We start from the raw sequence: 12,902 nt of genomic DNA on the forward strand, positions 1-12,902 counted from the left end.
TCAATATCCTGGGAGTCGCCATTGACCAGAAACTTAACTGGACCAGCCACATAAATACTGTGGCTACAAGAGCAGGTCATTCTGGGTATTCTGCGGCGAGTGACTCATCTCCTGACTCCCCAAAGCCTTTCCACCAAGTACAAGATACAAGTCAGGAGTGTGATGGGATACTCTCCACTTGCCTGGATGAGTGCTGCTCCAACAACACTCAAGAAGCTCGACGCCATCCAGGACAAAGCAGCCCGCTTAATTGGCACCCCATCCACCACCTTAAACGTTTATTCCCTCCATCACCGGCGCATCGTGGCTGCAGTGTGTACCATCTACAAGATGCACTGCAGCAACTCGCCAAGGCTTCTTCGACAGTACCTCCCAAACCCGCGACCTCTACCACCAAGAAGACAAGGGCAGCAGGCGCATGGGAACACCACCACCTGCACGTTCCCCTCCAAGTCACACACCATCCCAACTTGGAAATATATCAGTGTTCCTTCATTGTCACTGGGTCAAAATCCTGGAACTCCCTACCTAACAGCACTGTGGGAGAACCTTCAGCACACAGACTCCACACTCCCAGCAAGAGTGCCCCGGGAGGGCTGTGGATTTTTAGCCCCACAAACTTTAACTGGGGGTAACAATTCCAAGCAGTGATTACTCTTTCAAATCTACCATAAGTCTTATTGTTAGTAATGTCGCCACTTGCACCTTCCCTTCTTTCTTTCCTTCATTCTTCCCTATATGCAGCCACACATTGCCCCTTTCTTTCCCACAAATGGTCACACGTATCATCCTTTCCAAACACAGCCACATGCTTTGATGTTTAACAGAAACAAAGCAAAATGCTTCTTATTTCAATTTTATTTTTAAATCCTCTTTTTGATTTGTTTTTTGGAGCTTAATTTTATGCTGGAATCTGGAAAGTGATGTCCTGGAAGAGGGTGAGAAGCCAGCATCAGCTGGATTGAACGTTGGGCGATCTGGCTTTAGGCGCACGAGAGCTACAGCTACGGGCAGGTCCCAGTGCAAGGAGCCTCCAGCTTGCCTGTAAATACTGGCAGATGCAGCTTACTTTGTCAAACAATCGCTTAACATTTTTTACAGTATTTTTCAGTGATACAATTCTGAAGGTTCCCAGTGATTTTTTTGAAAGGTTTATTTCTTTGGATTAAAATTTGTTTAATGCCTTTTCAAATTTTGTTTTTACCAAGCTTATTATGTGTTTTCATCACTATATTGCAGTGTGTTTTTCACTTCGAAAAACTGGCTGAGCAAAATCTTTCTGAAGACCACGAAACATTTATTGTCATATCATCAAGTGACAACACTAGCGATGAACATGTCAGTAAATGTGAATTAATTAAGAAAAGCCAGCACGGATTTGCTAAAGGCAAATCGTGTTTAACTAACTTGATTGAGGTTTTTGATGAGGTAACAGAGAGGGTTGATGAGGGCAGCGCGGTTGATGTTGTGTTTATGGACTTCCAAAAGGTATTTGATAAAGTGCCACATAATAGGCTTGTCACCAAAGTTGAAGCCCATGGAATAAAAGGGGCAGTGGGAGCATGGATACGAAATTATGACAGGAAACAGAGTAGAGGTGAACGATTGTTTTTCGGACTGGAGGAAGGTATACAGTGGTATTCCTCAGGGGTCAGTACTAGGACCACTGCTTTTCTTGATATATATTAATAACTTGGACTTGGGTGTACAGGGCACAATTTCAAAATTTGCAGATGACATAAAACTTGAGAGTGTAGTAAACAGTAAGGATAGTGGAAGAGGACATAAATAGGCTGGTGGAATGGGCGGACACGTGGCAGATGAAATTTAATGCAGAGAAGTGCGAAATTTTGGTAGGAAGAATGAGAAGAAGCAATATACACTAAATGGTACAATTCTAAAGGGAGTGCAGAAACACAGAGATCTGGGGGTATATGTGCAGAAATCTTTGAAGGTGGCAGGGCAGGTTGAGAAAGCGGTTAAAAAAGCATATGGGATCCTGGACTTTATAAATAGAGGCATAGGATTCGATTTTAAAAGTAAAAAACGGGTGTGTTGGGGGCGGCGGGGCATTGAAAATTGCCACCATTTCAGTCCCACCTCCAACCCGCCCATTTCTGGTTTACACGGGGGCGGGACGAGGGGAGGGCGGGCCAAGCTGCTCCCAGGAGGTGGGTCGGGCCTTAAAACCATACAAGGAGGCTTCAGGCCTCCATTTCTAACTAATACCCCATTTCAACCCCGGGGGGCCGGGATTCCCGGGCCTTCTGTTTTACTCCACGTGAAAGGAGGCGAGAAGGCCCAAGACAGCAGATTAGTGCCTAGAAGTGCTTCCCCCAGGCCCAACAGACCTAACTGCACCGGCAACCCCCAACCCCCCTGCCACCGACCGATCGCGGACCCCCAACCCCGATCTCGATCATCCGATACTGATCCTCCAACCCCGATCATCCGACCCCGACCCCGTTCCTCCGACCCCGATCATCCAACTCCGACCCTGATCATCCGACCCCAATCCCCCGACTCTCCTCCTCAACGATCGCGGACCCCTGCAATGACGCCTGATTTGGCCCCCCCTTGACTGATCCCCGATCCGATCCCCCATGACTCGCGACCCCTGTGCCCCTTAGCCATCTATGCCCCTTGCCCGCCCATGACCCGCCCCCCGCCGCCGTCCCTCCCCATCCATGCAAACAAAAACTCATCTGCAGACGTCCTCTCCCTGGCTGGTCTCCCATCTGACTGACACCAGCCTGTAAATCAGCCAGTCAGTTGGATGGGAAACCAACAAAAAAATAAAGATGTCCTTACGTCTAAATCGTAAGGACGTCCGAGAAACCCGTGCTAATGGGTTTCCCGACCTCAAATTGACCCCCCGCCCCCTTCCTAGCTCCATTTGAAAATTGAGCCCGTAGAGTACAAAAGCAAGGAAATTATGATGAACCGCTATAAATCACTGGTTCGGCCACAACTGGAGTATTGTGTCCAGTTCTGGGCACTGCACTGTAGGAAGGATGTGAAGGCCTTAGAGAGGGTGCAGAAAAGATTTACTAGAATGGTACCAGGGATGAGGGGCTTTAGTTACATGGACGGACTGGAGAAGCTGGGGTTGTTCTCCTTAGAGCAGAGAAGGTTGAGAGGAGCTTTGATAAGATGTTCAAAATCATGAGGGGTCCAGGCAGAGTAGATAGAGATAAACTGTTTCCATTGGCAGAAGGGTCGAGAACCAGAGGACACAGATGTAAGGTAATTGGCAAAAGAACCAAAGACGACAATTAAATTTCGGTGGGTCAGTGCCAAAGGCGGAGCGTGATCCCAGTGCAACTGCCAGGATCGTGATCCATGTATTTTTGGCACCATTGTCGAGTGAGCTGCAAATTAACTACATTATCTGTTCCACAACCCAAATATGATGGCAATTAAAAAAAAAAATCAAATGCAACTTATACCATTGATCAGTTTTGTATTTTATAATTTTTCAAGAAACTAAAGAAAAAATGGTCCAGAAATATTGTTAAATCACAATTAGAAGAGTTGGAGGAGTAAAAGTCTTGATGCTACTAATATTTATTGTGCTGGTGTTGTGATTCTTCTTATTAAGATGCTCAGGCAGTGTTGAGCCAAGAAGCCCATTCAGTGGACAACGTTGAGTTAATGGTGAGGAAGTTTCATGATGAAAAGAGTAAAGCGCCTCCACAATCCTCTGCTGTAGTACTGCAAAATCTTCCTGAAAATGTCATGTGTGACATGTTAAACCTACTGGTCGAAAATCTTACTGGATTAACTGAAGAAGCTGATGGTTTCAGCATGGAAATGTTGAGTGAAATGAATGCGGCTGTTGTGACTTTCAAAACTGAGATTGGTAAGAGTTAATATTCAGCAACTGTTAGTTGAAGGGGCTGTGTTACAATGTTAGAATATCCATGTTCAGCAACAAAAATATAACAGGCAAATTCTTATTTTGAAGAGATAGCAAGTCAAATTATTAACAGAAATACAGACAATGTTGGAAATCTGCAACAGGTCATCAGCACCTGAAAAGAGATAATATAGATTAACATTTCAGGTGAAGACCCTTTGTGGGAGTTGATTTGCAGCATTATATAATTTTTTTTCCCTTCAACTTTTTTTTCACAACAGAAAGGTTTAAATTTATTTTTTACATACATTAATTTTTTTGGAAAATATTGTATCTTAGCATATTATACTGAAGTCCCAAACTGTAATACCAAAGAATAAATTATTACAGTGAAATCCACTTTAAGTGTAAATCAATGCACACTTTTCCAGAATTTTGTTTGTTCTGCCATTAATTCAGTGTTAATTAAATTGCTTTTACATTGGCTATAGGGCAGTGCTTAGACTGCTGGCTCCTGATGTGTGGATCTCATACACCCAGCCATAATCCTAATGCAAAATTACTGATTCACTAGGACTAACCACCGATCCCAACCCCACCCCCATTGTGCTCTTAGCTTTTGGGTGCTGCCACTCGTGTGCCCCATTTGTCAGGAGCCAGCAGCACAAGAACAACATAAAAGCAACTTTACGTAAGAGCATTGATTTGCTTTTTTTAAAATCCGGGGATCGAGATATTTGAGAATAGCAGCAGAAAGGAGCCACTGAACAGAGAACCAGTTTGAAAGAACCCAGCCTGGCATTCTCACCACGACCTCACCTTCACAGTTTCAGTCTGCATCTCAAACTGCTGCTAACTTGACTGTAAAATCTCAAGAAACTCCTTCACCGGAAGGATTCCTGTAATAAAATTTTAAACAGCAGCACATCTATTGTGTTGGTAATCAGAGGATATTGTTAAATATAACACTAGCTGTTTATTGTATATTACAATATATTCAACAGGACATGCTTCGCTCACTGGCACTATAAACATATAGAACTCTGATTTTAAACACAGTTAAAAATTCTCTTGTTTTAAATGAAAGTTTTTACTGTTTAAAATAATGGTATCTGTTCCTGAATATACAGTTCCTGAACTATACCAGTGCTATTCAACAGTGTTAATGAGCATTTTAGATGTATCCTGTTTAAAATTCTGGTCGTGTTGGAATTTTTCCATCTGTCGAGTTTCTTGTGACTTAACAAGTAAAGTAGTAGCCAACTGAGATGGGCTCATGGTTTTACAATCTAAAGTTTGTGAGTGTGCTGTTTAGGCTCTTTTGAACTGGTTTGCTGTCTGTAGCTTTGTTTGTCATTCCATTAGTCTAAGTTGTCTCAAACACCAGGGGCATAATTTTAACCCTGAGCCGGGAAGAGGGCAGGGGGGGTCGAATTGCGGACGGGAAACACGGAAATACGGGTTTCCCGGACGTCCTTACGATTTTATCTTTTATTTTTTCTTTTGACGGTTTCCCGCTCGACAGACCAGCCTGATTGACAGACTGATCTCAGTCGGACGGGAGAAGAGCAAGGAAAAGGTAAATGCTCAGTTAAGTCTTAGATTGGGTGCGTGGGGCGGGGGGCATGGGGACGTTGGCATACATGGAGGTCACTGTGTGGGGGGTGATAGTCATCGGGGGGGGTGATAGTCATCGGGGGGGTGGTGGTCATCGGGGATCAGTCATTGGGGGGGGGGGGTTAGTCATCAGAGGGGGTCACGATCATTGTGGGGGTCGTGACTATTGTGGGGGGGCGCGATCATTGGAGGGGCGTCGGCGATCATTGCGGGGGGGGGGGGGGTCGTTGCAGGTAAGCTTGTTGGGCCTGGGGGAAGCACTCCTGCTCCTCCGGGCCCACAGGCTGTGCTATAAAGGCACTTACCTGCAGATTCTGGCCTTCTCGCCTACCCTCTCGCAGCGTGAAGTAGAAGGCCCAGGATTCCTGGCCCCCGGGGGCTAAAATCACAAAACCTGACATAATGGAAGCCCACAGCCTCCTTGAAAGGTTTTAATGCCTGACTCTCCTCCTGAGAGTGGGTTGGGTTCCCGCCCCTGTGAAAACTGGAAATGGGCGGGTTGGGGGTGGGTTTGAAATTGTTGCAATTTTTAATGCCCCCTGCCCCCAATCCACCCATTTTTCCAGGCTTAAATCATGCCCCTGGAGTTAATGACAGATTTGTTAAATACACAACACGCATAATTGAACATTTTTAGTCGGGAAAAAAGCTTCCTTCACTGCAGGAAAAATAGAGCTCGGACAATGTCAGTTATATTGCAACAATTGCTCGATTCCAAATATTCTTGTGCTCTTTAATTAGGAATCCAGTGAGACAGTGCCAATATTAGGGTGACAGAAAAAAAACACCCATCATTCTCTTGACGTGTCATACATTGCTACACTCAAAGGGGTTGTGATTTTATTGACAAGGCACAGAAACAGACATTGTTAACCATGTTTCTATTGTATGTGTGCTTGTAGATTAAAAATACAAACACATTTAAACAGATTGGGGCTGATTTTCACTTGCTATGCTTGCCATTAATGGGGCTGTAACAGCCTCAAAATGGGGTCAGTAGCTGAAGAAGAGGCGGGCACCATTTTAAAAGGGGTCTACCACTGAGCGCCCAAAGCGCCCACCTGTTTTAAGCAGTAGGCCACTTTTAATACGCAAATGGAAGTCCTAAGATCCCGATTGCCATTTTAGGGTGGTACTGGTCGGGGCTAATGTGTGCACGCTCTGAACAATTCCATGGGAGATGGAGCTGTAGAGGCCCAGCAAAGGTAAGTTTTGAATTATTTTTGCAGGAATGCTCCTCTGGGTCCCACTAAAATAATCTGGGCCACTGTAGCTCTGGGACCCTCACTCCCAATTGTGATTGACTCCCCACCCCCCCCCCTCCCCCGCCACTGCAGTTACCTGGCTGTTGGCCGAAGCGGCCCAATATTGGCCAGCCTTAATCTGATGAGTTGCATCAGGACTACTGAAGATACATCATTAATTGTTTTCAAAATCAAACGGCTTATTACCTTGCATCACAGATGTTCTAATTAGGAATCAAATGTGAAATCTTGATCATGTTCATAACCAGTAGAAGCAAATTTTACACCAAATTGACAGAGTGCTGCTAATCTGAACAAACATCTCAAAAAATTGGAATGTGTGGAAGATGGAGACTATCATGGAGAACTGACTAGAGCGGTGAAACATGTTATATTTTCCGGCCCTATAGATCTCACTTTGAGGAATACAGAATTCACAAAAACGGACTCTTTTGTATAGTACTGCCTGATTATCCAAGCTGACTCCTAAATAATTGCTTTCCTAATAATTAAAAGTGTTGTACGAGTATTAACTTACCACTTCAAGTCCACAATTATGTCATTTTTTTTCATAATGCTCAGATAAATTGATCTAAAAAGTATTGTGATTAATTTCTATTCTTGTAATCTATTTTTAGACCTCACTGAATTCATCAAAAGGTGTTCCACAAAGGTTTTGAGTGGCCAACAAAAAATTGTGGCTAAGCAACTTGAAGTAACAGACAGTGTAAGAGTGGAGAACCTGCCTTCCAATACCAGTGAAGAGTTCTTAAAATTGTACTTTGAAAGTCCTAAAAATGGACATGGAATTGTGACCGCCATTGAAATAACACCTGAGGAGAGTGCAGCTGTTGTTTCTTTTGAAAATTCTGATGGTAATATTTGCATATTAGAAAATGTAGATCATTTAACCCAACTATTTCTAGAACATGTTTCTTGAATATAATTTTTTTTTGTTTTATTTACAGTTCTGGATACCATTCTGTCGAAAACACACATTATTGATAAAACACCAATCCATGTCTATCTCTATTACAAGTCTTTGGGTTCAGCTTTATATGGAAACAAAAGACCAATTGTGAAAATGCCAGATCCCTTCACTGTGGATATTAATCCGTACATCCTGCAGTTTCTTAAGAATGATGGAAGGCGAATTGCAGAAATCAATGACAAAATGTCAGTACACTACTGTGACATTGCAATGCCAGAATCAGACCAAGCAAACTCGATCAAGATATCTCCAACTTTTTCAAGACACAAGGGTTCATTCGAAAAACTTGCAAAGAACTGGAAAAGGGAAGCTTCAGGCAATTTAATGCACATCCTGTCAAAGTACAAAGCTAATGAAAATGATGTGAATCAACAGATCTGGGAAATAATTCAGAGAGACCTTGATCAGTATTTGAACCAAAATGTTGCTGTTACACCAGACATTTTAAAGGGAAAGGTGATACTAGCTGGAGAATCTGACAGTGTAGATACTCTACAACAAACATTCAAATCAGTTATGGATAGTGCCATTGAAAAATTGAACAGGGAAAAGCAAAGTGTGACTGAGACAGTGTCTATTACTCCTGCTAGGTATAGTATATTATTGAGTGATGGTCTTGAACAGAAGGTGTCCAAACTGTTTCCAAACCTCAGCATGAAATACAACTCAACTGCAGAATGTATAACATTACATAGTTTGCCTTCAGAGGTTTATGTTGCCAAAACTAATATATTGGAAGGAGTTCTTCAAATGAAACAAAAACAAGCTGATATAAACCCTCATCTTACCAGTTTTCTACAAAGAGTAGGCCACAGTGAAGTTTCCTGCTGCTTGTTCACATCAAATGGAATCAATGTTGTGTATGACATTAAAGATAACTATGTTCTGCTGATAGGAAATACAGATAGTTCTTTATGTGCAGCAGAAAAAGAAATCACAAAACATCTCGATTTCAAGTGTATTGAGATAGAAGATCGAAATGTCATTGGAATGAGGGAATGGACACAACTAAAAGAAAAATTAGGATCAAAGCTGAATTCTTCCAGTAAACAGATTGAAATTGAAGAGATACCACTCGATGGGCATGTGCAGATTATTATCTCTGGCTTTTCTGGTGCTGTCACGGAAGTGTTTGAAATGCTTAAGGATTTCGTCAAGAAACACACAATCATTGAAAAGACCATTCCATTTAAATCTGGTGCAGTCCTGCAGTTTTTGATGGCTGTTAAGAAAATGGACATTTTCCAAAAACCACCAATGGGCGTGAAAATAAAAGTTAACAATATGGCAAATGATACAAGTGTTTTAGTATCTGGTCCCCAAGAGAATGTCTGTCAAGTGGAGAAATTACTTTCAGATGCAGTTTCCACAGTAGTTAGTTCAGTCCTGAAAATTACCAATCCAGGAACAAAGAAGTTTTTCAAAGAAAAGGAAGATGTGTATGTTACTGCTGCAATGCATAAATTTAATTGTGTTCTAAGACCTATTGAGCATGGTGTCTTTGGAGATGATGGTGAATTGGGCCAGGCTCACTGTAAAGTACAATTGCCTGGTGGACCTATAGTTGTTATTTATAGAGGAGACCTGTGCAAGTGTCATGTTGATGTGGTTGTCAATGCAGCAAATGAAGATCTAAAGCACATTGGAGGCCTTGCAGGAGCTCTATTAGAAGCAGCAGGTTCAGTATTGCAAAATGAGTGTGATAGGATTGTAAATAAATATGGATCTCTTATGCCTGGTGATGCAGTTATTACTGATGCTGGTAACCTACAATGTTCCAAAGTGATTCATGCAGTTGGCCCACGATGGATGAGTACTGATGCAGACACAGCTAAGAAATGCTTAAGAAGGGCCGTGAAGCAGAGTCTATGTCTAGCAGAAACCCATAATTTGAAGTCTATAGCAATTCCTGCCATTAGTTCGGGAATATTTGGTTTTCCATTGCCTTTGTGTGCAGAAATAATTGTCAGATCAATCAGAGAACACTGTGTGGATTCACATGGAGGCAGTACATTGAAAGAGATCCACTTGGTGAACCATGATGAAAAAACTGTTCGCGCAGTTTTGGATGCTGTTCAGAAAATATTAAGTGAATTTTTAAATAGTTCTCCTGTGCAGCCAGAAAGGCTTGACTTTAGCAGTATGAGAAATAGAATAAGCGTTAATTGTCTGCATAAAGCCCAAACAAAAGAAGGTCTAAACATCATTGTTGTCAAAGGAAATATTCAAGATGTAACAGTAAGTCTTCACTGTAACTCATTTATTTGAGATTGTCAGTAATTCCAATAATCTTATTTTATCTTTATGATTTTTTTCTATTTCCAGGCTGCTGTCATTGTAAATGTCATTGGAATGGATCTAGATCTTAAAAGTGGTGCAGTTTCCCAAGCAATATTACAGAAAGCCGGCCCAAAGCTCCAACAGTTACTGTGGAATGAAGGACAAAATAAAAAACATGCTATCGAAAGGATTTATGTAACAAAGGGATGTAAACTTGACTGTGATGAAGTGTTTCACGTTGTTGTTCCTCACTGGGATCGAGGAAATGGAGATGCGGAAAAGGTAATATACATTCTAATGTCAACGTCAATGCAGCAATTCTACATGTTTTTGAAGAATTATATTGCTAGATGGAAACACTTGGTGTGAAATTACTTTCCAGGTGTTACAAAAGATAATCAAGGAATGTCTGAAGAACACAGAAGCATTACAGCTGGGTTCCATCGCATTCCCAGCGATTGGAGCTGGCAAGTTGTGTTTTCCAAAGGATCTTGTGGCAAGAATGATGTTTGAGGAAGTTCTGAGGTTCAGCAGTAAGAGAAGTACAAAGTATCTTAAGAACGTTCACTTTGTGGTGCATCCCGATGATGTTCCTACTGTTAAGGTATGGATCTGTTATTGATGAGCTTTATTTTCACATCTATTCCATCAGTAGCTTATTTCAAGTAATGCAAAATGTTGATCCTCAAAATTGATGACTAATTTGTATGTTCTTTATGTTAACAAATATATATTTCAATGTGGAAATATTTAAACATTAATTATATATCTTTCACTGGATAGTTTTAGCTTAACCAGCTTGGTTTGATTAAGTTACATTTTTGTTGTTTTTGCTTTCAAATTTTTCATAAAAATATCAATTTGATAGCCAGAATGGTTTTAGGCATGGTTATTCCACTGGTGATCTTCTAGGTTATGCACTTTTGTAACTCTGCAGTGTTGTTGATTTATTTGCCTTAATTTTGGGCCTCTCCAAAGTCTCTGATTCAATGCTAGTTTCCTGTCAAATATCTGGCTGCTTCAGTTTTTTCATGAACTCATAGGTTCCACAGCAGCCTATTCTTTCTGCAGCTTTGTTCTGTTTCCTTATCAGTGACCTTCTCCATTCATCTTTCACAACCCCATCCACTCTTTTGGTGATGACTTCACTCTACATTTATTGACTTCCTTCAGATTGTATGCCTTCACTCCATAAGACATCGTTCCTTTTCTGCTAGGCTTTGATCTTCATTCATTTCAAACAATGAAAATCTTGTTTCCTTCAAATCCTCTAAATTATTATTTCTTCATGTCTAATTAACAGAAATTATCTATTAACGTTGGTGGCTCCAAGCCTAATCCTCCTTCATCTATTGACATTATTGGTCTTAGTAGGTCTTCTTATCACAAATGGAATTCCTACATTCTATTTTTAAATCTGCGTCCAAGAATTGTTGTTTCTTCTTTGATGCCAACTACCTCTTTTCTCCCTCAACAACTCTATAAAGCTTGAGACCTGATCTAAGCCTTGAGCTGTTCTATATCTGGGGAGGCACTTCTAAAATTCAATTGCACTCCTGGACAGGATGCAAAATAAAACTTGTCTGATAGGCAGTCCCTTTATTACTTCTAACTTTCAATTTCTCTTTCCATTGCAACCTATATAGAACATAAGAAAAGTCAATAATGAGAATAGTTCATTTGGCGCATTGAACTTATTCATCTATAACCGATTACCCCCACCCCCCCATTATAACATCCAGGTGCCTTTGAATGCCACTGAGGTTTTTGTTCTACTAACCTTCAGGTGCTATGACCAAAATTGAATGCAATACACCCAAGTGTGAGCTAGACATTGAAAATCATGAATGTACCATCAGTCCAGTTTGTGTCTAAGACTCTATCTGCCAATTCAGTTCTATTCATTGTATGCTTATGATGCACATTTTTGACTAATTTGGGATGCTTCACATTTTTCAGTATAAAATTTAATTTGCTATTTGTATGATCATTTTCAAAACTGATCTAAATTTTCGTAAAACCGTTTGTCTCATCCTTTGGCTCTAATGCTCTTATCAGCAAATATGATAGCTAGTTATGATGTGCATCATCCATAGTCAGTCATTGCCATAGATTAGAAATGACAATAGTGCAAGCACCGTTTCTGTGGCACTTGACAAAACACCTCCCACCAGTCTGACACTACCCTTCTGAGATGTATTCTGTGTTCCCAATTTTTTAACCAACTTGTTAAGCAGTTCCATGTTTTACCCCGGATTCCTGTGGCTTTTAATTTAATTGGAAGTCCTTATGTGGGACTTGTCAAAAGACTTCAGAAAGCCCAAGTAATGTTTATCTTAGGGATAATCTGTTACATCCTCAAAGTAGGCAAGGAGGTTTGTACAGTAGGATCTTCGCCTTCTGAATCTGTGCTGGCCGTTTCTTAAGCTATTACTGGGCAGCTACTCCTGAACATGACTCCTTATAATTTTACCTATTATGGCTTTTAACATTGGGTAGTTTACCAGAGACAGATTTGCCCCCTCCCAAACTTTTGAATAAAGGCATGACATTTGATTGCTTTCATTCCTGCAGAATTTTGCATTTTGCCAGTGCCCAATGATGCCTTCGGGACAATAGCGCATTTCCTCCTTAGTCTCCTTCAGGGCCCTAGGATACATGCCTACCAACCCATGGAATTTGTTAGCCTTAAATCTCTTTAACTTATTAAGTACCACCGCCATAAGGACTCAAAATCGTCTCGAATATTAGGTATAGTACAAAAATTGGATCGCAAATTTGTGTATATTCCTTTGGTGATTACTTTCAGAAAATATTAATTTAGTATTTTAACTATTTTATCTTCAGTTTCTGTGCCACTTATCTACTAACTTACTCTAGCTGCTCTTTTACTGCTATGATATTGGAAGAA

The 12,902-nt window shown here is 41.1% G+C and overlaps 1 protein-coding gene across 2 annotated transcripts in view; it reads left to right on the forward strand.

Annotated features, from left to right (window-relative positions):
* LOC137323613 (protein mono-ADP-ribosyltransferase PARP14-like) overlaps window positions 1-12,902 on the forward strand; it is a 54,051-nt gene that overhangs the window by 18,139 nt on the left and 23,010 nt on the right. For both annotated transcript variants that reach the window (XM_067987303.1, XM_067987302.1), the window contains exons 4-8: window positions 3,602-3,862; window positions 7,359-7,595; window positions 7,689-9,949; window positions 10,037-10,273; window positions 10,374-10,595. In XM_067987303.1, the coding sequence (XP_067843404.1) occupies window positions 3,602-3,862; window positions 7,359-7,595; window positions 7,689-9,949; window positions 10,037-10,273; window positions 10,374-10,595 (3,218 nt within the window). The remainder of the gene's footprint in view (window positions 1-3,601; window positions 3,863-7,358; window positions 7,596-7,688; window positions 9,950-10,036; window positions 10,274-10,373; window positions 10,596-12,902) is intronic.

Source organism: Heptranchias perlo, chromosome 7 (genome assembly GCF_035084215.1).
Source record: "Heptranchias perlo isolate sHepPer1 chromosome 7, sHepPer1.hap1, whole genome shotgun sequence".
NCBI lineage: Eukaryota > Metazoa > Chordata > Chondrichthyes > Hexanchiformes > Hexanchidae > Heptranchias > Heptranchias perlo.